The sequence below is a fragment of the Passer domesticus genome, chromosome 12 (genome assembly GCF_036417665.1).
Source record: "Passer domesticus isolate bPasDom1 chromosome 12, bPasDom1.hap1, whole genome shotgun sequence".
NCBI classification, from domain to species: domain Eukaryota; kingdom Metazoa; phylum Chordata; class Aves; order Passeriformes; family Passeridae; genus Passer; species Passer domesticus.
In genome coordinates this window covers 6660801-6685996 of record NC_087485.1, presented here as the reverse complement: position 1 = coordinate 6685996, position 25196 = coordinate 6660801, and the positions used below count along the sequence as shown (strand labels likewise).

The window sequence follows — 25196 nt, the reverse complement described above, 5'->3', positions numbered from 1 at the left end:
ACGTGCGGGAGCGGCGCTGGAGCTCCGCCGCTCCCGGGGAGGCGGGAGGGCCCCGGGGCTGCGGCCGATCGGCTCCGAGCTCCGCCTGCGGCCGCGGCAGCCCCGGCTCCACCCGCAGGAGGGAGCCCCGGGGGCCGCGGGACCGGCACCGAGACACGGAGCCCGCGGCGGGCGCTGCCGGTGCCGCCCCTCACATTCCATTGCCCTTCTGCAGGAGGGGACCCTCTGCCCCACGGGGAGCCCACCCTGCCAGCCAGCCCACCCACCAGTGCCCGTCAGCATCCCTGTCCCACCTCACACTTCCCGGGAGGAAGAAGACATCTTCCCTTCAGCAGGAGAAGATGATTTTGCCCCATCCCTTGAAACGTTCAAGGCCGCTTTGGGTGGGACTTGGAACATCCTGGTCTAGAGGGAGGTGTCCCTGCCCATGGCAGGGGTTTGAAATGAGATGAACTTTAAGGCCCCTTCCAGCCAGAACGTGTACCCAGTGCAGGCTGAAGCTGCAGGGGCTTCCCCCAGCTGGGGCTGTCACAGAGGAGCCTTCCAGGGGATACTGGGAGGATGCTGCACGGGGCAGAAGCAGTGCCCAGGATGGCACTGGGAAATGTGGCACTGCCATGTGTCACAAGGAGCTGCCCAGATTTGTCTTTTCCCATCCCAACCCCTCCATCTTCTCCCAGATACCAGGGGCTGGTTGGCCACGCTGGCAGCACCAGCATCCCCTGCCAGGGCAGGGGGAGTGCAGAGGGGCTGTGTTCACCGAGTGAGCAGCCCTGGGGCATCACCCCTAGAGAACCACACAGGGGCAAGGACGTGGCAGCCACCTGAACATGGCAAAGGCACACTGAAGCGCCAGGAACTGCTCAAGGTGCAGCACCCCTGAGCAGGGCTCTGGGGGCCCTAAAACCCCCTGGCACTGCTGGACTGGTTCTGACAGGCCATGGCTTGTCCATAAGGCCAGTCCTTCGTCCCTCCCCGTCCCTCCTCCTCCTCACGGCCAGCCCCTTGCAGCTCTCCCCTCCCCTGCAGCCCGGGTGCCTCTTGGCTGGACCTGTGCAGAAATTATAAAAGGCAGTTTGGCCCGGAGCCGTGCGGAGGATCCCGGCCGAGCCCGCCATGGGGAGCGGCGGCGCCGGGGCTGCGCTGCTGACCTTCTCGCTGCTCCTGCAGCCCACGGCCCAGTTCTGGCTCTTCAACGTCCTCTTCCCACCCACCACCACCCCAGAAGCTCCCCCGACAAACAGCACGCCGCCCGTGGTGCTCGGTAAGGTCGCGCCGGCTGTGGGGGGAGCTCCGGCTGCCCTGCAGCCCCCAAAGGGGACAGGGGGGCTGGGGTCCTGTGCTGCTCTGGTGGCTCACTGGGTTTTGGCTGTCAGGGGTCTTGGCTGTCTGGATTGTAGCCACCGAGTGAGGGTGTCACACAGCTCCTCAGTTCCCTCCATTCACCGAGCTGGCCATGCCCAGGTAGGGCCTTTTGGAGCTGAGGGGATAAACTGGGCAGCCCAGAAGGTAAATGGGTCTCTGATCTCTCACACCTGGCCCACAGAGTGTTTTAGGGCTTGTTTGGGTCTGGGGAACTCTGCTGGCAAAGGGACAGGGGCTGCAGCACAGCCTCCTCTGCCACTTCCCAAACAGGCTGCCATTGGTGCGGGGTGGATCCCCCACCTCTCACTTTCCTGAAGCCCACCCCATCCTGTGGCTGCTCCCACCCCCTGGAGATGGCCAAGTCATCCTCTGCTGCTGCAAAAGAGGATCCATTTCACATCCCATCCAATGCCAGCTCTGACTGGGGCAAGCCAGCAGGAACAGGGGCACAGGGAGGTTAAAGGAGATGTGGGGGCATCATCTCAGGGAGGTGGAAGCAGCCACCACCAGCTGGTGCCTCTGTGCTGCATGGTTCTGCCTTCCTTTGCCCTGTGCCATCACCAGGCACTTGAGCTCAGGTTTTGCCATGAAAACTCTGCTGAGCAAAGTTGGGGTTTTCCTCCTTTTTCTTGAATCATGATGAGTTTCCCCTTGAAAAAAAGAGAAGAGAAAAGCAGAAGGCCCCTCCCTGCTGCAATGCCAAGGGCTGACCCTGTAAGTTCCCTTCCCAGGGGCATCAGGGGGTGCAGGATTCCATGTGCAGGGGTGGTCAGAGGACCCAGCTCACTGTCCCCTCTTGTCAGGATTACCTGTGACAGTCAAGCATCTCCTTTTGTGCCCGGTACCAGCCTCAGGCTGTGTCCCACGCCCAGCCAGATGCCCCTTGTGCCACTTGGCTGCCTCCTGCTCCTCTCGGCATCCGCAATCAACCCATCCCCCTGGGCCGGGTGTTCTGGAAACCCCCAGTGCCCTTGGGACCACTGATAACCCCTCTGCCCTCACAGAGCTCCCTTAATAATTACCTAATGTCCTCTGGGAGGGGAGGCAGAGCTCAGAGCTGTGTGCCAGGGGCAGGGGGGTGCTGGCTGTGCACCTTCAGGAGCTGTCAGAGCAACTCATGTCCTGCTCCTCTTGCTGACCATGCCCACTCCCTACCAGGGCTCTCCTACACCTGTCTGATCCCCACTCAGGTGCTTTGAAGGCAGGACTAGACCCTCCCTGCACCCCTAGGGACGTGCCACAGGCATGGAGGAGCTGTGAGGCAGGTTGAGGAAGGTGACTGCTACATCTCCTGCCCCTCTTGCATGGCATGAGGCACTGAAGGTCCACACCAGCCCCAGCCGTGTATTGCAGGCAAGTCCTTGGACCTGCTGGGGCCTTGGGATTTGTCACCTGGTGCTCCCATTCCACCAGGTTCACTGTCCCCTGCAGTCATTCACCTCTTGTCCTCACCCTCACAGTCAGTGCTGGCACCAGGAGCTGGCTCTTGGCTGGGAAAGCTCTCCATGGTGCCTGATCCCAGCACAGGCACATCTCTCAGGGCAGCAGCAGCAGGACGGGTGTCCCATCCCTGCTGGGAGCCACTCTGACACTTCCACAGGCAGAACAAACACCCTGGTGACTGTCCCCTTCCATTGAGGGTGGCCAGGGCACAAAAATGAACTTGCTTAAAGCTGTGCTGTGCTTCCTGCACACCACTCCCGCTGAATTTCTGCCGAGTTCAGTTCCACTCGGCACTGAACCGCTCCAGAGCCACCTTGTTCAGCCTGTTTGAAGAGTTTAAAGTTCAGGGAACTGTCCCTGGGAGCTCTGCATCTCTGAACTGACCACTACCCCTGGACAAGGTGCCAGGACTGCATCAGGAATGAGCAGCCCCAAGCAGCACCAATTTCTTCCCCCAGGCTGCAGCAAGGAGAGGAAGGTGGGAACCCATCCCAGGAGGGGGAGCAGTCTGGGATACTTTGTGCTGCAGGGGATTTGCATGTTTGAGCCAAGGGTGACAGCTCTGGGGGTCACCCCAAGGAAATGCAGCTCTAGGGGTCCCAAGGATGCATTTCAGCACTGTGTTCGTGCTCACCCAGCACCTCAGCTCCAAGCACCCTCTCTCCTATGTGGAGCAGGTTGTTCTCCAGGGATGCTGCTCCAGCAGGTGCCCAGCCATCCCCAGGCAACCCCAGGGACTGGGGTAGGCACCAGGCTGGGCAGCCCCACAGGGTCAGTGGGATGGGGTTTGTAAGTGGCTCTGCTCTCCCTCTGTGGTGCCTGCAGTACCTGGCTGTCTTGGGAACCAGCTGGAAGCGAAGCTGGACAAGCCAGATGTGGTGAACTGGATGTGCTACCGCAAAACAGAGGATTATTTCACCATCTGGCTCAACCTCAACACCTTCCTGCCAGTGGGAGTTGACTGCTGGATCGATAACACCAGGTACCATCCAAGCCTACCATGGCAGCTCCCTGGGGAAGTGACCTACCAAGGATCTCCCTCCCCTCTCCTCCCCCTGGCCATGATCTAGCACACATGGAAAAAAATGGGAGGACCACGGGATTGTTTGGGAATACAAGTGACTGGCTACTGCTCTGAGTGTCTGTCCCTTTCCCAAGTCCCTGCCATGTGCTCAAGCCCAGCCAGACCACCCTGAGCACCCACTGGAGGTGCTGCCATCCTGCCCAGGGCTGCAGGGTCAGGGCACTGTGGCAGCTGGTTCCCTCAGAGCCTCCTGTCCCAGGATGCCAGGAGAGCAGAATGGACTCTGGCACCTCACATCCACACAAGGCTTGGAAACAGCCAGGTCCAAGCCACTACCCAGTGGTCTCCACCCCAGCCCTGTGTTCTCCATGGGGACATGGCTCTTCTGCCACCTCCTGTCCTGTCCCCACAGGGTGGTGTACAACCGAACCTCTCGGAAAATGTCCAATGCCCCAGGGGTGCACATCCGTGTTCCTGGCTTTGGCAAGACCTATTCTGTGGAATACCTGGATCAGAGCAAGCTGGCAGGTGAGAGGGGGAGAGGCCAGGGTGTCTGGGGATCCCACGTGCTCCCTGCAAATGGGGAGGTGTCCCTGTGTCTCCAGCAGGGACTGGTTCTGCAGAGAGCCCAGGGCACGGGGACTGAGGGACATTAGCCTGGGGGACACAGGCTAGCAGTTGGGTGCTGGCAGGGAGCCCCCCATCCTTGACTCCAGGACTCAATGGGATGCACGGAGTCACTACCCTTGGCTGGAGCCACTGAGCTGCAGGGTTTACCAGGGAACATTTTGACCATGACCAGGACCAGAATGGGAAAAGCTTGACAAGAGAAGAGCACAGACCTAATTCCTGCTTGTTCCCTCTGCCCACAGGCTACCTGCACACCATGGTGCAGAACCTGGTGAACAACGGCTACGTGAGGGACCAGACGGTTCGGGCGGCCCCCTACGACTGGAGGGTTGGACCCCGTAAGTCTGGGGGTTGTGGCCAGGCCCCCCACGCACAGAGGGAAGCAGGATGACCCTCATTCCATCATGCTCCCCTCTTGTCCGCAGAGGAGCAGCCCGAGTACTTCCAGAACCTGAAGGCGCTGATCGAGGAGATGCACGACGAGTACCAGAGACCCGTGTTCCTCATCGCCCACAGCATGGGCAACCTGCACGTCCTCTACTTCCTGCTGCAGCAGACCCAAGCCTGGAAAGATCAGTACATTGGGGGGTTCATTTCCCTGGGAGCCCCCTGGGGAGGCTCTGTCAAGCCCCTGCGTATCCTGGCATCCGGTGGGTGACTCCTCGTGCGCAGCCACCTCTTTGTTTTCCTTCCCTCCTGCAGGAATGCAGGGTGGTGGTGGGCAGGGAAAGGGCACAGTGGTGAAAGAGGTGGGGGACCCAGTTCCTGTTTAGCCTCTTTGCAGCCCAGAAAGCCACAGTCACTTGCCTAATGCTGACAGCCTAGAATATCTACAAGTCACAAGTCCAAAAATGCATGAGATTAAAAATCATGTGCTTGAAGGTTTTAACATCTGGCCCCTTGCATCACCCTTAAGTCACCTGCTAATATTTTTCTCTGTTGCCACAAGAGCCAGAGATATTTTTAAGGTCATCTGCAGTCATTCCATGGTCTTAGGACTCCAGACATGCCAAAAAATATAAAGGCTTGAAGGAAACGTGCAAGTTGGCCAATTATTACTGCTTGCTCCTGTCCCTGCAGGCAGGTGTGGCAGTGCCAGTGTTGCAGGGAATGTTCAGGGCTGGGTTGGTCTGTGCCATCACACATCCAGGTTTGTCTCCTTTGAGCAGCTAGACATGTGGAGAGAAGAGTTTGGAAGGCTGTTCTTGATATCTGCAGACAGGGGGGAAAGGAGAGGACGAAAGGTTATGGGCAGGGCAAGAGCTGGGCTGGAGAAGGCCAGGGGACAGTGGTGAGTCACTGTGGGGAGCCCTGGTCCCGCCCAGCTGCCCAAAGGCTCTCTGTGCAGGGACATTGTGGTGCCATTTGTGATGAGCCCTCGCGTGTCCCGCAGGTGACGAGCAGGGCATCCCACTCATGTCCAACATCAAGCTCCGGGAAGAGCAGCGCATGACCACCACCAGCCCCTGGATGTTCCCCACCACCCTGGCCTGGCCCGAGAGCCACGTTTTCATCTCCACTCCCTCCTACAACTACACCTACCGCGACTACCAGCGCTTCTTCACCGACGTCAACCTGGAGGACGGCTGGTACATGTGGGAGGACATGAAGGACTTGCTGAAGGATTTGCCCCCTCCCGGGGTGGACACGTACTGCCTCTATGGCACAGGCTATCCCACCGCAGAGACTTACATTTACGACGAGCGTTTCCCTTACGAGGACCCCGTGGACATAATTTATGGCGACGGGGACGACAGCGTCAACACCCGCAGCTTGGAGCTGTGCAAGCGATGGCGGGACCAGCAGAAGCAGAAGGTGTACGTCCAGGAGCTGCGAGGCGCCCACCACTTCAACATGGTCTTCAGCAACCTGACCCTCAGTTACATCAACGAAATCCTGCTGGGGAGCAAAGAGGAGCAGGGGGAGCCGGGGCAGGCGAGACCCAGCCCAGAGGCTGGGAAGTTGGGGAAGATCCTACGTGAGCACAAGGTGCGTAAGGAGCCCAAAAAGAACTGAAAGGAGGGAGGGCTCCATGATGGCAGGCACCACAAACTGCCGTGCAGGGGAGCAATGGACTTGGAGATGAGTTTGGAAGGAAGGCGAGCAAGACCAACAGCTTGGGTGGATGGGCTGGCACCCACTTCCACACTGATTGGTTCTTCTTTTGGGAACGGTGATTAATTTTACTTCAGAGGCTTGTCACATCCCACCAGCGGGTGGATAATTAACCATGCTGCCAGCTCATTAACATCACACTTGTGAATTCCAGTGTACACACAAGCCCTTGTCGCTAGCAAGCCATTTTTAGGCACTTTAGAGGCTGTGGACCTGTGGTGCTGTAGCTTCTGCTCACTTGGGACAGAGCAACTCCCTTAAGAAGAGCAGGCTCTGACTTACCAGGTGGTCACAGAGGTAGCATGGGGGTAGCACAGTAGGTGTGGCTTACAGAGCAGTGAGCTAGGCTCCTTGGGCAAGACCAACTCGAAATCAGCAGATTTACAAAATAATAAACACACTTTGCTTCTATGTGCTGAGCCTGCCTTGTCCTTCAGAGCCAGATGGTGAAGCCAGCCATAACCAGAAAGTGAGGTGCTTGCTGCCTGCAGGCACTCCAGGAGACAGGATTTTGGGGAAAAACACAAGTCTAGTGATGCACCTGGGGCTGGTGATGCGGCCAGGGCTGGCAACGGGATGTGGGTGACAATGTGGTTGGGGTTGGTGACATAACCGGGGTTGGTTGTGCTACTGGAGCACGATGCAACTGGTGCTGGCAGAGCAACTGGGATGGAAATAGAACCAGCAATGGAAATGCAGCTGGGATGGAAATAGAGCCAGCAATGGAAATGCAACTGGGATGGAAATAGAGCCAGCAATGGAAATGCAGCTGGGATGGAAATAGAACCACCAAGGGAAATGCAGCTGGGATGGAAATAGAGCCAGCAATGGAAATGCAGCTGTGACTGGCAATGCAGCTTGGGGTGGCGATGCAGTCACAGCCAAGGCAGGAGATGCAAACAGGGTGGGGATGCAGCTCGAGGCTGGCGGGCTGGCAGAACACATGCGGTGACACAGCGGGGGCTGGCCACGCAACCGAGGCAGCAATGCAGCCGGGACAAGCAGTGCAGGCGGGACCGGCTGCGCCTCCGGGCCTGGCGGTACCGCGGGGGCTGGGGCTGGGGCTGGGGCTGGGGCTGGGGCTGGGGCCGCTCCCGGTCCGGCGGTGCCGCCGTGCCCGTTTCTCTCCCGCGGCGCGGAGCGCAGCGCTCGGGGCCGGGCGCGGCTCCGCCGCCGCGGGGCGGGGCGGGGCAAGGCGGGGAGGGGCGGGGCTCTCCCTCTGCGCTCCCCTCCCATTGGCTGCGGCGCGCCGGGCGCGGCGCCGATTGGCGGGCGGCGGCGCGTGCCGGGGGCGGGGCGCGGCGCGGAGCCGGCGCAGCCCCGGTGCCGGCCCGGTGCCGCCGCGCTGGAGGCCGCGGGCTCGGCGCCGCTGGGCTCGGGGGCCGCGGGCTCGGGGGCCATGGGCTCGGGGGCGGCCGGCGGGCCGGGCCATGGCGCGCCGCTTTGCCCCTGCCCGTCGCCGCCGCCGCCGCCGCCCGCGCCGCGCTGCCCGCGGGGAGCCCGCCGCCTCTCGGAAACCGGGGCCGGGGCGCGGCGGAGCGAGGGCGCGGCGGGGCGCGGCGGGCTGCGGGCCGCCGCCTCGCTGCCGCACATCGCGCGGGGCCGCGGCGAGGAGGGCGGCGGGCGGCGCAGCCCCTGCCTGCTCGTGGCGCTGCGGCCGCGGAACGTGGAGGCCGAGCGGGAGCGGTTCTTCCGCGCCAGCTTCGCCTACGACCCGCAGTTCGAGTACGCCGAGCCCGTGCCCGCCGCCGTGCTGGACAAGTACGGGGCCGCCTCCGACCGCTTCGTGGCTCAGGTGAGGCGGGGCCGGGAGGGATGCTCGGCCTGGGAGGAGGAGGAGGAGGAGGAAGGAGGGAGGGTGTGGGATGGATCCTGGTGGGGCTGGCCTGGAGATGGTCCATGGTCCATAGAATTCTGGAATGGTTTGGGTTAGAAGGGGTTTGAAAGACCCTTTCTGCATTTTAGAATGACCCCACACACCCTGCCGTGGACAGTGACATCTTCCACCAGATCAGTTGCTCCAAGTCCAATCCAACCTGGCCTTGAACGTTTCCAGGGATGGAGCAGCCACGGCTTCTCTGGGCAGCCTGTGCCAGTGCCTCGTCACCTTCACAGGAAAGGATTTATTCCTAATGTCCAGCTTAGAACCAACCTCAGTCAACACCCTTCCCCCTGGACCGTGTGAAACCTTGCCTTCTTTCCTTCCCAGCTGGTGCCTGATCTCTCTCCCCTTAGCACCTGCCTTCATTACACTCACCCTGTGATTTCTTAAACCTCAGGTTTAGTAGCCTCACCTGCCTGCAGGAATGGTACATGCTCCGTGGTGACATGGGTCATGCTGTGCTGGCTGTTGGATGGGGCTTTGAGCAGCCTGGTCTGGTGGAAGGTGCCCCAGCCCATGGAGGAGGACTGGAACTAAATGATCTCACATGTCCCTTTCCACCCAATCCAGTCTGTGTTTCTGTGATCAGAGTGGCTCCTGCTTATGCTGGGAGCTGTGCTCCATCAGGGACACCTTGCTGGTATGCTTTTGCACTTGTTGCTGTAGAACTGACAGCAGAGGAGCTGGAGCACATGGGTGACAGCATGGGAAGTGCTCCTTAGCCTGAATTACCTGGTGGTTAAGTCTGGCTTGTTTTAGGGAAGGCCTAAAGGTTGCCCAGTGCAGCAGCATCCTTAAGGCAGAAGCAAACATGGTCAGTAATGGCATTAATTGGTGAAGACACCACTTAAGGAGTCTGTATTGTTTTGCTTAACTGTTTCCTTGGCTTATACTCTACTAAAACATTTCTGAGTTGCTCTCTGCCGTGGGGATGGCACTGAGGAAACAGCTCCTGGTCATTCAACAGGTCAGAAGAGTCAGGAGTTTGCTTCCAGGGTGCTGTGCCCACAAACAAGCCTTTTGTGGCTGCAGGAGTAGAGCTGCTCTGTCCCTTCACCCTGTGCTTGGAGCTGAGAGCCTGGCTGTGTCCCAAAACCAGTTTGCAGCTGGGATGAGCATCCTGCCTCTAGGAAGAGCATCCTTCCTGCCACGTGAACCAGTGAGCAGATAAAAACCCCCTCTTATCCCAAATTCACACACCAGAGGTGTTTCTTTGCACCTCTCAGTCGGGAGTTACTTGTTCAAGTAACAGCTTCCTCCCCAATTTATTTATTGTTTTTTGAATGTTTACTTTTCCCCGCATCACTGCCCCTGTCTCTGCCTGGATTATTACCCAGATGATTCAGGCCCTTTCTGTGAGCAGTTTGTCATTCCCAGAGTGTGCCCTACCTCTGCCCCAGATGAACTGGTGCCAGCAAGGCTCTTGCAGGGGAGACACTCTGACGCCTGCAAAGGCCTCTCAGCTTTTGGCATTTCCCTCCTGTATTTTGTTCCCTGAGTCGTGCAGTAGAATGAGTTGCTCAGAGCTCTTTCACCCCGTGCTTTTTCCTTCGGTGCAGTTGGCTTGCAGCAGAGTAAAAGATGAATAATTGAGGTTATTTTTCTCTGGGCAGTGTTTTGAATGAATGGAATGAAGGTTTGTGACCACTGTGGATCCTGGAAGCTTTTGCATGAGATACTAAGTGTTGAGTGTTTGTGCCAATGTTTCTCCAGGTTTTCTGGTGAGGCTGGGGTGGGACAGCATTCCTGGCACTGTTCCTGTGCTCTTACCCTGCAGTAACCTCCTTCCAGCCTCTTTTATTTTGGGAAGCATTTTTCATTGGCAGCTAACTCTTAGCTATAAACTGCTTTTATTTCAAAGACCTTCGTTAATAATGGAGATTAAATAAATAAGACATTTTGCTAAGTCAGCATCCTTGGACAGGAGCAGACAAATCAAAACCACCTCCCTGCTTCCAGCTGCTCTGCTTGTGCTGTTATTTTATTTTCTTAATAGAAAACTTAAATAAGCCAGGAGGATTCCTCCAGCCCTGTGGAGGCTCATCACCCTGGAGATCACATCCCTGGTTTGCCACGTGGATTTGAGTGGCACCTGCACAGAGCTGGAGGATTTGTTATCCCACTGCAGATGTTGGGTGCATGATCTGGGGATGCTCAGAACATTAAACTTGGAATCTCAAGAATTTTGCTCACCAGGATGTGCTCTGAAGGTCAGGAAGGAGCTCTCTGGTTTTCTAACTCCTGGGCACCAGCTGTGCTGGGTTTCTCTTGGCTCAGTGATTTGGGTCCCCTGGGAGGAGAGAGAGCAAGTGGCTGACAGAGGTGGGAGGATGAAAGGTTGTTTTTCTGCAGTGGTCAGCTGAAGGTACCTTGCAGTGCTGTAAAAATGAGTCTGATTGTTCAGCAAACAAAGCAAAAAAATCCCAAAAACCCCCACCCCAGAAAACAACACTGAACAGAAAAACTGTGCACAGCTTCTCCTGGAAAGACTCAGTAAATGACTTGAGAATAAAAACCAGCTGTGAAAACTGCCCAGGGAAGGAAAATCAGGACCTTGTGCAGGGATAGAGGAGGTTGCTCACCAGATGCAGACCCAAAGCTCCTCTTAGGATCACAGAATTGTTTAGATAGGATAAGACCCTTAAGATCAAGTCCAGCTGTTCCTTAAGCACTGCCAATCCCACGTCCCAAAGTGCCACATCTACATCTTTTAAATACCTCCAGGGATGGTGACTCCATCTCTGCCCTGGTCAGCCTGTTTCAATGCTTGACAACCCTTTCCATAAAGAATTTTTTTCTAATATCTGACCTAAACCTCCCCTGGCACAACTTGAGCCATTTCCTCTTCTCTTACGGGGTGTTGGATGATTTGAGCACCAGTACTGCTGGTGAGCACCCATCTCCTCTTCCTGGGTAACCTTAGGGACTAGGGAGGGACAACAAGTGGTCCAGGGCTGGGAAGCTTGGCAGCAGCCCAGCCAGGCTTGCAGATGCAATAAAACTGCTGGAAAAACTCCAGAACTGGTTGAAAGTCATCTGCTTTGGAATATGTACTAATATAATATGAATATAATGTCTAATATTAATATATTGATATATATTCAAATGGCTGGAGAAAGTAATTGCTGGAAAATGTCTGCAATGGAAGCACACTGTTTGGAGAGGAAGTGTACTAATAAATGTTCATATTTTATAGATGCTCCATAAATGTTAATGAGAATAATGGAGCACGTGATGCTTTTATTAGAAGGCTGCTGGGTGTAGAGCAGGCTGGTGGTGCTGAGATGCTGTTTGAAGCAGCATCACTGCAGAGGGTGATGCACAGCCTCACTGCTGAGCTTGGAATTCAGCCCTGGAGTAAGAAACTCTGGGAGTAAAAAGCAAGCTCAGAAGCTGGAGGTCTTTGTGCAAGCACTGGAGTTTGCAAGGAGAACTGAAAGCAGAAAAGATTGAGAATAATCATGAATTTAACCACACTGCGACGATGCAGTTTCACTTCTGCTTTGCTCCATTTCTGCAAGAGATGCTTGTAAGGGTGACAAAGGGCAGAAGGAATATGCTGTGGGTCGTGCTGATTGTGTGAAGTGTCCGTCTGTCCTGGTGGCCACCTCCAGCCAGCTCAGTCTCCTTGGTTTTTTAGGCCATGCAAAACCGCATGGTGTTTTACTGGCGTTACTCAGGGGTGCCTTCACTGGCTGTGTTGCACGTGGGATTTTAGGCTGTGCTTGTAAGCGAGGAGGTGTTTGTGCTTATGTTGGTGCTCTCTGTGTGCCACAGGCCATCAGGATCATTCGTACTGTCCTGGAGAAGTACGGCACCTACGAGAGCTTCGAGGTGGCCACGGGCGGGCGGCTGCTGAGCAAGTGCCAGATCTGGTCCGTGATCCGAAAGTACATGCAGAAGGAGGGCTGTGTGGGAGAGGTAACCCGTGTCCCTGCTTTATCACTTGTAAAACACAGCAATATTTATTTTCTGATAAAAAAAGGACTCTGATTAAGAAATGTTTTGGTCACAAAGAGGAAGCTTTTCTGCGCTGAGCAGTGGTGTCCTTTCACCTCCAGCTTCACATACCCCAGCTTTAAGACGTGGGTGCTGGTTCCCCACAAACTTCCTGTGATGTTTTCCACGTGTATCTCCCTTCTGTGCTTGAGAGAGAGGGAGCAGCTGCTGCTTGTCTGCATGGCCAGGAGCCTTTTGCTGCGTGCATGAGGCACCAATTACTGTTGGGAAGCATCTCTTGCTGTTGGCAGTGGGAGGGCAGACTTCTCCAGCAGCTGCCTTAACCCACATGTCCAAAAGCAAAGCCAGGGGAAGAGATTTCCTGCTGTCCTGCAGCACATACAGGTTATGGTGCTTTGAAACCCCAGGCTTGGGTTTTAAGGCTGGGAAATACGTGGTTAAGATACAACAGTAGCCAGGTGGGTTGGAGCCAGGGGAGAAGTTCAACATCTCCTAACCTGGTTTCTCTGCACTCCCTGCAGCATCCAGCATGGAGCATGCCACAGGTGCCATTAAGGAGCTTTTTCTATCCCTTCTGCCAGCAAGGTGTGGGCACAACACTGCCACCATCCTGAGGTCAAAGTCTGAGAAGGATTTCTGGACCTGGCTTTGTTGGGTTGGCTTGCAGGGCTCCCTGGGGCTGCTGGCTGTAGGGCAAGGTCTGTGCATTGCTGGCTGGTGTGGGGGCTTCCTCACCACTGCTTCTTGGCCAGACTCTATTTCCTGCCTCTGATTTTTCACCTCTGTCTCCAAAGAGGGTTATTGGTGAGCATTTCCCCAAGGTATCACCTCGCCCACTGGCACCCAGTGCATTCCATGCAGGCAAAGCAGGAATGAGTGCTCCCCTGAGGTCCCTCCTCCCCAAGGACATTTCATTTCCTCCTCAAACACCCTTGGTTTGCCGTGATGAGTCCTGAGGGTGTTCCTGGGATGTGGATTTGGCACCTTGGTCCTCCTAAGCCTTTGCTTGGGACAGAACAGATTTCTGCAGATGTTTCCCTGTAATTCATCTGCCTTTGAGTGCCCAGAACCAGTCCCAATACCCAGCCAAGCAGCTGCCAGTCTTAGAGACCTGCACTTACAGCTTCCTAATTGAGCTCTCTCAGGTTTATTAATTGATTAAATTCAGCTACTCTGTTCTCCATTAATTGAGCCCTGGCTGGGCAGAAAGCCATTGATTTCTTATGTATTGGTGTACAACTGGCTTCCTTCCAGCCCTGTGTAATTGTCCCTGTGCTCAGGGCTATGAGGTGCTGGACTCAGTGAACCCTGTGGGTCCCTTCCAGCTCAGGACATTCTGTGATTCCAGGCAATGCAGAGTTCAGTCACTGTTTGCACATCGGTGTGGCTGTTTTATCTGGGGCTTTTGATATGTGCTTTGGAAACAATGAAAGCATTGGTTTGTTCCTTTCTGTCCAGTGGAAATTTTGCTGGATGTGTCTGGGGTAGGGAAGAGAGAAGGGTTTCACCTGCTCTCCATACAGCCATGTTGGCAGAACTTGCTCCCTGTACAACACCAAAACTTGTTGAAACTTCTGCATCACTGATAATCTCACACCTGTGGGGGAACTGGGTGGTTTCAGGCCTGTCTCCCTCCCTGCACCTGTACCTCTGATTCCTGACTTTCACCACCTGTGCCCTGTCTGTTCTGCTGTGCCCTGATACCTACTAATGGTGATGGCTTGCTTAAAAGAGAAGAAGCTCCTCTGGGGGTAGAGTTAGCCCAGAGCATGAGCAGCTGGTGTGTCCCTGCCCTCGGGCAGTCCTGGTGGCAGCCTCTGCAGCTGCCCTTTGTCCCCAGCACCGATTGGCAAAGGCAGGATCTGCTTCCCAGCACCGCAGGCAGCGCGCTCCTGGGTAAGTGCTCATGCTGGAATTAAATTTGTGCCCTCAAAAGCTGCTTCATTGGGGTCCAAGCTGCAGATCCTGAAGCTCCTCTGCTTTTCTTCTGACAGACATGATGCTGCCAGAGGTTTCCCTGTGGATTTCAGTGGGCTCACAGCTTGCAGCAGAGATGCCCCACTGGTAAGTGCTGCATGGCAATCCTTGGGGTTGTGGAGTACTGTCAGCCTAAACAGTGCTAGCTGGTGTCTCTTGGGATCCCACCAATGGCCTCCCTCCACCTCTGAGCTGCTTGCTCAGTGTCAGAGGTCCTGAGCAGTGCCAGGAGAGACAGAACATACCCCAGTGCCTTGGGGACCACCAGAAGCCTTCCCTTGGTTCCTGGGGATCAGCTCTTTCTCCATCAGTGCATTCACCAAAGCTGAGCAAAACCATGGACCACAAGGATGCACTGGGGATGCTGCCCAGAGTGAGAGAGGTCACAGGCCTGGGGAGCTGGTCCTGCTGCTCTTTGGCTGGAGCTGCAGCCCTGGTTGTGTCTGCAAAGATGGAGGCAAAACAAGGCAAGTGGTGCTGCTCAGCAGGATGAGTTTTTGTAGCAGAAGAGCTGCAGTGGGCAGCATAAGAAGCTGTGGTTTCTGGCACTGCCCAGAGTCCCTTTCCATTGCTCCTGGATGGCTGGTGCTGCACAAGGAGTCAGAGGTGAACTGACAAGGCTCAGCATTGGAGGGATTCCTTTTCACACTGGGATATTTTGACCCAGGTAAGCAGTTGCCCTGTAAGTATTTTATGCTGTTTGTTTGCCCAGTGGTGGACTCTGTTAGGCTGAACTTTTGGCTTTCATAATTATAATAAATCTGACTTAAAGCAAATCAATTCAGTCTCCTCTCTTTTTTTTTTTTTTAATAAGAGAAGAATTGTCATGTAGTAACACAGGCATGTTTTTATCCTGAAAAGTGTCAGTTATGAAATAACTGGTGGTTTGTAGAGTTAATAGGTATGTAGGGGATTTTGATTGCTATCCTGAGGTTTGCCACTGTCAAACCTTGGATGCAAGAGCTCCAGGGACCATCCTCTGGTGATGCTGCAGCTTTGAGTTGCTGCAGGTCTGAAGTCAGGTGGTCAGAAAGTGCTGCTGGCTGGCAAGTTAACTTCTGGTGAGCATCTCTCTTGGCTCCAGCACCTGTGATAGCCAGGTTTCTCAAAATACCACTTTTCTGCATAAAGATACTGAATAATCCTACACATGCAATGCACATCCCTGCTGGGAGTTGTGGCCAGCACACACAGTTCCTCCTGTGAGGGTGGACTGGCATGGAGCCATCCTCACTGCTCATGTCTTGAAGCCTCAAATGAGAGAATCTGTGGAGAAGTCCACGAAAATGGAACCAGAGCCTTGGATCCCTCAGGAGATGTTTCTTGGGGAGTGCAGAGCCTTTACAAAGCTGGTGCTGCTGGGTGTTCAGAGTGGGGCTGTTCTGATGGCCAAAATTCCTGCCCGTGGGGATGCAGAAGGGGGACCAGGCAGGTCTCCAGAGGATGTCTATCCCACAAAAGTGTGGGGAGCCCATGGGAACAAGCCTGGGGCCAGAGGGGTGCTGCAGGAGCCTGCCCAGGAGCTGCCTGCTCCCCCCACAGTGCCTGCTCAGCTCTGTTGGCTGTAAAGAGATTAAAGGAGCTACTTCATCCCTGCATGAGATCATCCCTCTCCTCTCATTATCCCCCCACCCCAGTGGCTCTTGCTGTCTGCCATTCCCCTGGGGGGCTGCAGCACAACCCAGCGATGGTGCAGCAGTGCCATCCGTGGTGTCACTGGGTTTTTCTGACCATCTGCCACCACCTCAGCCTCTGCTGAGAGCCAAGCCCCGGCTCACGGCCCCTGCCTCCTGCTCCTCCTGCAGGTGGTGGTGCAGCTCACCGACGACCTCCTGTCCCAGGCAGTGATGATGGTGGAGGACAGCCGGCCCACGCTGGCCATCAACCTGGCAGGAGCCCGGCAGCACTGGCTGGAGGGGATGCTGCGCCACGAGATAGGTCAGCGGGGCTGGCTGAGGCTGTGGGGCACGGCTGGGGGGGCTCCGGGCATCCATTCACTCCTGTCCCCTCTCCCCAGGCACCCACTACATCCGCGGGGTCAACAACACCCGGCAGCCCTGGCACAGCTCCGAGGGCCGCAAGCAGTACAGCCTGAAGCCCGCCAACCCCACGGAGGAGGGCTTGGCCAGCCTGCACAGCGTCCTGTTCCGCAAGCAGCCCTTCCTGTGGCGGGCAGCCCTGCTCTACTACACCATCGAGCGCGCCAGCCGCCTCTCCTTCTCTGCCCTCTTCCAGGACCTGGAGCAGTACGTGCAGGACGCTGGTGTCCGGTGGGAGTACTGTGTGCGGGCCAAGCGGGGCCAGACGGACACCTCCCAGCCAGGTACACCTGGGGGGCGGCCATGGAGGTTTTGGGAGAATTCTCTTTACTTATTTTACATATTTCTTTTTTGTTTTTCTAAGAAAAAGAGTGTGGTATGTTCTGCAGCTGTGTAGGTTGAGCATCACCGGTCCTGTAGAGTGTGAGTTGGCACAGGCAGCCAGAACAGGCACAAACTGGTGGCTAGAACACAAAAAGTAAATTTATTTGCGTTGCCTCGCTAACTGGGGGATCCCCAGAGCAACGCCCAACACCTGGGCAGAGGAACACAAGATCAGAGGGTCACCAGCCTGCTGTTCACAAACTTATCAAGAGTTACACCCAGGTGCAAGGTCACTTGAGCAATTTACAATCCTCCAGATCAGTGTTTTGCTTTTAACCCTTTCCTCCCAGCACAGCCACAGCACCCAGTCCCCGTATCCCTCCCTATCCCAAGCACCACTCTCCCTGTCCCATGGGAGTGACTTGCACAAGCTCTTGGAGAAGCAGCAGGCAAAGGACAGGAAACATTTGGATACATTTGGATGCTTGCAGTGGTTTATGCTTTAAAAAATTACTTGGGAATTACTTGGGAAGTATCCCAGTGGGGTTTGTGGCTTTGGCTGCACCCGGCTGCCTCCCAGTGCTCACCCCTTGGGACACAGCAGTCCTGAGCCCTGGCACACTCGTGGGCAGTGCCCTCACTCTGGTTATTGTGGTCAGCAAACGTTCAGGCAAGTGGAGGCTGGTGGAAGCCAGGAGCCCTCTCCCAGGCCTCTTCTGCTGTTCCAGGCTGTTTCAGTAAGGACCAGGTGTACCTGGACGGGATTCTCCGCATCCTGCGCCACCGGCAGACCATCGACTTCCCACTGCTGGCTGCACTTGGAAAGGTAGGAGCCAGGGGGAGGGTGGGGCAGGGAGGGGCTGATCCCACAATCCCATGCCAATCCCAAAGCTCACACAGGCTCCCTCAGTCTCATGGCTTCCCAAAAACCAGCCCTTGCCTGGCAGCCCTTCAGCTTTGTCTTTCCCCGAGCTCATAGATCTCTGTGTACCAGGGAAAGGCTGTGCTGGGTATGATGCAAGGAAGGACAGGACAATCCATAATCCTCTGTGGGAGACCTTTGGGAAGAGGCTTAACTCAGCAGGTTAAGCCTTTCTGGCTCTTGGCCACAGCAGTCCTGCTGTCACCTGTCCTTGCAGTGACCGAAAATTACCAAACCACAAATCCTTGCAAATCCCACAGCCCCAGCCGCTCTCCTACTGCCTCCCCATGAGCAGCAGGGATGTTTTGATTGACCCAGGGGGGCTGCAAGGGCACCAGATGCCCCCATGGCACCTGCCAGGGTTTGGGATGGAGGGGACTGACCCACATGTCCTGCCAGGTGTCCTATGAAGATGTGAATCGGCTGAAGAAGTTCGGGGTGCTGGACAAGGCTCGCATCCCGCACTTCATGCAGGATCTGGAGCGCTACATGAAGCAGCTGGATCACATTGTCACCACCAACGGCCTGGACGAGGAAGAGCTGGAGCAGCTGCTGCCTGACTGAGGGGCAGCACCCCGAGGGTGTCATGGTGCTGTTTGTTGGGTATTTCTTGGGGCTGGAGCAGAGGGCAGAGCCCGAGGCGGGCGCTGTGCATGTAGCGCTGTGTAGGGTAGCGCGGCCGAGGGCCCGTGTGGTTGTGTTGATGTGTCCCCTGCATCGTCCCTGTGTGTTTTGGGGATGCCTGTGCTGCTCCACGTGGCTCTGGGGAGCCAGAGAAGAGGGTTCAGGGAGAGCGAGGGCAGAGTTGGGGCGATGTGCTGCTCCCCGAGTGCAGAAGGCTGTGCTGGGGGGGTTGCAGTGGGGGGATTGCTGTAGGGTACCAGGAGTGCTCCCAGCACTGTGGGGGCACCTGCTTGGGGCCAGAGACAGGGCTGGGGGCTCTGGGCTGTGCCTGGCAGGGAATAAGGGCTGGACTGCACCCAGATTGCCCCATGGATGCCTTTTCCACTCCCTACCCCTTCCCTCATGTCCTTCCCCAGCAGCAGGAAGGACTTTCATCCCCCATTACCAATCTCTGCCCAGCTCTGCACCCCAACTACAGCCACCCTGCCTGGCTTTGAGGACTCAGGGTGGGGACTGGGCTTGATGTTAGGAAAAAAGCGTGTAATAAAGGTGATGTAATGGAAAAGACGTGTGGGCAAAAGGTTGTGGATAGCATCAAAACCCAGGCTGGCACCACTGTGAACACCCACCGTGCCTCTTGCTGGCACAGGCAAAGCTGCATGGTCTGAGCTGCTGTGTCAGGGGCTGATCATGGACTGTGACAAACAACACACTGGACAGGAACATCAGTGCATAAAAGCAGGCAAAAGTAAAAACTGCCCTGAGCTGCTCCTGGTTGCTAACACATGAGCTCTGCAGCAGTCATGGCACCCCTGGGAGTACCCTCTTAAGAGAAAACAAAACAAAACCCAAACTAAATAAACCCCACAGCTTCTTGTCTTGCATCCCACTGAGCTCTGGGAAAGGTAGCACAGGCCAATCTGTGGCTCCAGAGAGCACCCAAATGCTCCAAGTTTGGCTGCAAGCCCTGTTCACAGCATCCCCAGCTGCCCCTCACTCCTGATCCTGCAGGGCAGCTGCAGATTCTTCACAGGGTGCAGAGGCTGTACCAGGCAGGGCAGCACAAACCGAGCTAGGGGAAGGAGAGCACTTATCTCTGGGGATTCTGCTCCCCTCCAGTCCAGCTCCCCAAGAACACGCTGGCACTTTTCACAGCTCCCCTGCACAGACCCACTGCCAGCACGGTCAATTAAGACTCTGCTCTTTAATGTACTATTTCCTCCAACATTGCACTCCCCAACGCTGAACGCGATACAGCGCTGCTTTAAAAAGATATTTACACACATGCCAGCATCACCCCCTTGCCAGCCCAAGGAGCCTCAGCCCGTGCTAAGACCCAGCCAGGGCAAGTCTCTTGCGGCCTTTCTGTCGGAATGGCAGCAGTGACAAAGGGCAACAGAGCTACTGCGGTGGTTCTGGATTGGTTTTGGTCGCATCCCTGATGAAACAACAGCATGGAGATGGGCGAGGGTGTTGATCTGTGCCCGGGCAGGGCTAGAAGCGCTTCATCTGTCGGCGCTCCTGCCGCCGCTGCTTCTTCTCGTTGGGCTCCTGAGCGGCGGGCGAGGCCTCGGCTGTGAACCAGGGCCCCAGGATGTTCATCCACAGCAGGTAGAGAGCGCGCCCCGGCGCCTGCAAAACACACGTGGCACAAGCTCAGGCACCCTGGTCCTTCTGAGGGAGGCAAAGCAGCTGGAGGACAGGCAGCTCGGGGTGCACGGAAATCAAAGGCAGTGGCAGGCGCCCAAAATAAACGGCCTGGTTTCATTCCAGGGTTGAGGAACAGAGCTCGGGCTTCATGCACGGAAATCCCAGCATCAGGTCTGAATTACCCACAGGGATCCAACTGTCCAGACATTCCACCTCTCCTTCCTTCGGAAAACACACCCAAATTTCTTTGAATTTGTGAAAAAAGCAATCCAGATGGTCTCCAGGGGACAGCCGAGTCTACGCTGCCCTCTGCCAGGCCAGCTAGAGAGGAATTTGTGGGTGAGGACTGAAATGAGATCAAGGACTGAACTGGGATAACTTTCCATGCTCCCACAATTGCCTTCTGTACCTTTGTGGGATATCCTCAAATCAAACGTGGGATTTTTTAACTAAATGGAGATTTCTTTTTCTCCTTCTGCACAAGCAGTTTTAGCTGGAGACACATGACATACATTTCAGGAGCAGAAAGAGTTTGGTGTGTTAAGGGGAATGAAAGCCTGTAGCATTTTATCTACCCAAAGGCACAGTGTCCAGCAGATCCCAGCCTTGGTGCATGCTGAATGGCTCAAACAGCCAAACATGATGAAACACTGTTTGTTACAGACACAGAAAGACTCTGTGCACCAAGACAGCCTCATGTTGCTTGTTGCCCTTTCATGAGACCAGAGGGAAAGACAAAGGCCAGCCTAGTTTTTGCGTGGTTGACCCAGAGGGATCAGGAGTTCTTTGCCTTGTTCAGCCTAAATTTTAAACAAGATGTGACAAGGAGATGAAAAACTTATCAGAAAATAGTTCAGGCCTGAAACATGACACTGAAATGAAATGGATAAATAATGTCCTCCATCCTGAAGACAGGGAAAGGAAGCAACAATGCAGAGCAAGATGGAAAACAGCAAGGGATGGGGCTTACCAAGAGCCAGAAGTACCAGACGTAGAGCGAGAAGCAGCTCAGCACTTGGACTATAGCTGTCAGCAGGATCACATCCTTGAGGTGCCTGAGGGAACAAAGCAAAGCATTAATCTTTCATTCCAACCCCTGCCAAACAGGCAGCTCCTCTGCCAGCATCATCTGCTCTGCCTCAGGGGAGCGACCCTGCCCAGCCCAGGGACTGTCCCTGCAGCCCTGCTTGGCCACACACAGTTATCCAGAAGGATCAAAGCAGCAAACAAACAACAACAGCAAAACACTCTGATGAATTCAAGAGATGATCTCCCTCTGAAAAAGCAACATTGAGAAAGCTGAGGAATTGCTGGGGGTTGGAAATCAGCAACAAAACCACCCCCCGCCCCCACAGCTGAAAGAGCAGCCAGCACTGCTGATCTGACACCTAAAATGACATAAAGTGTAACTCCTCACGACTGGCTGTGCTGAAGGGAGCCATGAATCTTCCCCTTGCCATTTCACAGGCTGACAGACACTTGGGGTCACTAAAGGACAAGCACAGGACAAGCTGAGCTACAGCAACAGCAGGCTCCTCCTCCCCTCCTGTATCTGACTCCAGCTCTTCCATGCCAGCCTGAGGCAGAGCTGAGAGCAGCCAAGGAGAGGAATAAGCTGCCCACACCTCAACCACCACCCTCGGGGGATCTGACACCCAGGAGAGGTAAAGAGGTTTTAGTTTTTCAACACAAGCCTCGGGGAGTGCCATGAAGGTTTAGAAAAGAGGCCAACTCTCTGGTTAAATCATCATCTGCTGGAGTAAAAAACTCTTGAGTCACATCCAAGAATGGAGACAAGAAAACAAAGGCTATGGCATAAACATTGACTCAAGACACTGCAGAACCCACCACCAACAGCTCTAGCACAAGACACTGAGGGTTCAGTGACCTCTGGCATTACCAGAGGGCACAGAAGGGTGAAGACAGAGCTCCCACCAAACCCAGCTCTCCCAGAGACCATGAAGCTGGCCTTCCCCAACCCCAGAGCAACACAAAGCATCCATTTCAGCAACAGACAGCACGAGAGAAATGCCATGAAATCCACAGTGTTCCAGAAGCAGCTCCAAAGGAGCAGCATTGATCAGCTGCAGCACACTTAGCTAAGAGGCTGGAAATATCCACTGCTTTCTGAAATACCTGCTAGCCTAGGGGGGTCCCTGATCCCCAGAGAGGCAATTTAGAGGTACAGGGATGGGAACTTCAGCTCTGAAGGTTTTGTTTTTAGAGCTCTGCCTCCCCTGTGTTTTGCATAGCCCATGACTCAGATATGCATTAATTCATTTTAATGTGTGATAAACCCCACCCCAAATGCTCAGGCAGAAAAACCTCTGTGCCTCAGTAGCAAGGGAAGTACATCTGCACCCAGGACTGCAGCAGTGCTATGGCTGTGCCTGTCACCTTTTCACAGCTGCTGCTGGGATCCCTGTGCTACCTCCTGTCAGTGATTTCCCCTGACAGCACCATCAAAGTTTTGTATTTTCCCTCTTTGACTATCCCACATTGTTTCACTAAAAAGGTACTCAAAATCTTTTGCAATTCCACTCTAGGGAGGTAAACCAGTGTAAAATGGGAGCAAAACACTTGGCTGACCAGCAAGTGACCAGCTCATAGGTCACAGCCCCTCTCCTCCTGGCCACCTTGTCCCTCTCTGAGTCTCTTATACCAGACATCTGAGTCACCCCTGCTGCAGGCAGAAAAGGTACAATTCCAGCAACCCATTCACAAGATGAGAGCTCATCCTGTGCAGAGACAGCAGGTTCTCTTCCCCACTGCCTGCTGATAACTTCCCCAGGCAAAAATCAAAACTTAGGTTAATAAAACTATACACATCCATATATGACCCTGACAGCCTGAGAACACCTGATGCAACACAGAGGGCACAGCTGGAAACAAGGCCCCACTGTGCTCCTTCAAAAGCCTGGCAGCAAGGGAAGGACAGAGGTAAACCTGGAACTGCAGCCCAAAGACATGGCAGGAAGGAGCCAAGGAGCATCTCACCGAGCACACGCTGAAGATCCCCAGCAGAGGCTGGACTGAGGGCAGGGAAGACAAAGATGTGTCCACAACTACCTGGCAGTTTTCTGAAACTAGTTTGAGGCTCCCTGTTGGATGTAAATCTAGAAGGTATTTTTGCTGTACCAGCACTGCTGTCTCTTTATTTTATTTAGCAGCTTTGCAGGAATTACTGCTGTGTTTCCTGTAATACTCTGGCATTCCTTCAACAAGGAAAAGACAGTTACAGTGGCACCAAGAACATTGGACAGGCAGAGATGCAGTGCTGTCTGCAGAGGGACATGAAGAATGCACAAGCATGGGGGACAGAAATGGCTGCAGAGGTGACAGGAACTGGCTGAGGCACGGCAGGAATTTCTAGTGTGTGAAGCATTTCAAGACATGGCCAGTTTGCAGCCAGGATGGTGTAACTGGCAGCAAAACCCTTCTGCTCTTGTCAAGCATTACCTGCTGTGCTGGTTTAAAAAGAAAATACCTATCACTGTGTGCTGCAGCAGTGTTTGTTAACTGAAAGATGATTGTAAGCTACTCCTGCTGAACTCTTTGTGATCTCTTACCTCTACAGCTCAGCCCTATGGACAGTAACCGTGCCAGGCTGACACACCCATGTCGAGGCTCACCAAGCCAAGTGTTCAGGTAATAAGGACAGATAAGGTACACTCTGAGAAAAAATGGCTCCAAACGTCCAGCTCCCCTCATGCCCATGCCAGTGGGCAAGCTGAGGAGGGAGCTGAGGCCCAGCCTTCTCCTCGGGAGCCTCTCCTGGCTCTGTGTGCACGCTCAGGCAGCAGGTCCTGCTCACCTGGACTCGTGCGGGTGTGGACACTCACTCTGCCATCCCCTGCTCCATATTCAGGTCAATTCCCCCGTCGGCAAGGCTGCCATCGTCTGTGAAAGACGGCTTTGCCATGGAGTTCATGGACCGGTAGCTGGTGCCGTAGACCACCAAGCTGAAGATGAAGGCGACCTGCAACAGGGAAGCGCTGTCAGCTGCGATGGCCGCGACCCCGGGGCCGGGAGCTGCGAACGAGCCCCGGCCCGGGTGTCCCCGCCGGGGCAGAGGACGGTGCCCGGAGCTCACCCACGTCCAGGCGGAGGCGGCGGAGTAGAAGATGACCAGGTTCACTACGGCGTACACGGCCTGCGGAGAGAGCACGGCACGGCTTTGCTCGTCTGCCCGCTCCCGCCCCGGCCCGCCCGCGCCCCGCCGGCCGCTCCCGGCCGCACTCACGGAGGCTCCCAGGATGATGCGGAGGTAGAAGCGCAGCGTCTCCCGGTTCTCCTCGAAGATCTGCTTCTTGCCCTTGGTGCCCGCCTTCCCCTTGGGCTGCGGAGCCAAGAGAGGCGGTCAGCGTCTCCCCGGAGTCCCGGGCCCCGCAACCCCGGCCCCGCACTCACCGCCATGGCCGCGCCGGCTCCGCGCTCCGCTTCCCGCGGACGTGACGCGACGGAAGCGGCGGCACCGAGCCGGGCCGGGCGGGACAGAGCCCGGGAGGGCGGGACAGAGCCGGGCCGGGCGGGACAGAGCCCGGGAGGGCGGGACAGAGCCCGGGAGGGCGGGACAGAGCCCGGGAGGGCGGGACAGAGCCGGGGTGGGACAGAGCCGGGCCGGGCGGGACAGACCTCGGGTGGGCAGGACAGAGCCAGAGCGGGACAGAGCCCGGGAGGGTGGGACAGAGCCGGGGCGGGACAGAGCCCGGGAGGGCGGGACAGAGCCCGGGAGGGCGGGACAGAGCCCGGGAGGGCGGGACAGAGCCCGGGAGGGCGGGACAGAGCCCGGGAGGGCGGGACAGAGCCGGGGCGGGCGGGACAGAGCCCGGGCCGGGCGGGACAGAGCCGGGGCGGGCGGGACAGAGCCGGGGCGGGACAGAGCTCCAGGCGGGCGGGAGGGGAGGGGAGGGGACGGCCTTGCCCCAGGGTCCTCCCGCGGAATCGCGGAATAGCGGGGCTGGGAAGGGTCTGTTGGTCCAACCTCCCTGCTCAAGTAGGGTCTTCCCAGAAGTGGTTTTTGAGTATCTCCAGTAAGGAGGACTCCACAACCTTTCTGGACAAGCAAGCTGGGAAGAACTTCACTGTGCGAGTAACAACGCAAAGGAAAAGAAGGATTGCCCAGCATGGCACTGGGACCCTCCACAGTGCTCCCAGCCATCCCGGGCTGGAAATGGCCTTTGCTGTAGTCTTTGAGCCTGCACCTCAACGCCAGGAACAAGATCTTACCAGCCATCTCCC

At 56.0% G+C, this 25196-nt stretch overlaps 3 protein-coding genes and 1 long non-coding RNA gene across 4 annotated transcripts; 3 read left to right on the top strand and 1 right to left on the bottom strand.

Annotated features, from left to right (window-relative positions):
* The first annotated feature begins 1036 nt into the window (after positions 1-1036).
* LCAT (lecithin-cholesterol acyltransferase) lies at positions 1037-6988 on the top strand. Its single transcript, XM_064386913.1, has 6 exons — positions 1037-1264; positions 3634-3790; positions 4245-4360; positions 4705-4800; positions 4888-5112; positions 5856-6988. Exons 1-6 carry the CDS (start codon positions 1117-1119, stop codon positions 6476-6478), a joined length of 1365 nt encoding a protein of 454 aa, XP_064242983.1. The 5' UTR covers positions 1037-1116; the 3' UTR covers positions 6479-6988.
* Positions 6989-7877: 889 nt separating this feature from the next.
* On the top strand, positions 7878-18870 carry MATCAP1 (microtubule associated tyrosine carboxypeptidase 1). Its single transcript, XM_064386365.1, has 6 exons — positions 7878-8372; positions 12237-12380; positions 16202-16334; positions 16414-16719; positions 17488-17585; positions 18081-18870. The coding sequence occupies exons 1-6, from the start codon at positions 7977-7979 to the stop codon at positions 18243-18245; spliced, it is 1242 nt and encodes a 413-aa protein (XP_064242435.1). The 5' UTR covers positions 7878-7976; the 3' UTR covers positions 18246-18870.
* LOC135279202 (uncharacterized) lies at positions 14246-14843 on the top strand. Its single transcript, XR_010346492.1, has 3 exons — positions 14246-14315; positions 14414-14483; positions 14708-14843. It is a non-coding gene; the product is annotated as an uncharacterized LOC135279202 (long non-coding RNA).
* Positions 18871-19489: 619 nt separating the features above from the next.
* Positions 19490-24430, bottom strand: TMEM208 (transmembrane protein 208). Its single transcript, XM_064386366.1, has 6 exons — positions 24366-24430; positions 24199-24294; positions 24049-24108; positions 23798-23934; positions 20926-21010; positions 19490-19937 (listed from the first exon to the last, which is right to left on the bottom strand). Exons 1-6 carry the CDS (start codon positions 24369-24371, stop codon positions 19800-19802), a joined length of 522 nt encoding a protein of 173 aa, XP_064242436.1. The 5' UTR covers positions 24372-24430; the 3' UTR covers positions 19490-19799.
* Positions 24431-25196: the final 766 nt, after the last annotated feature.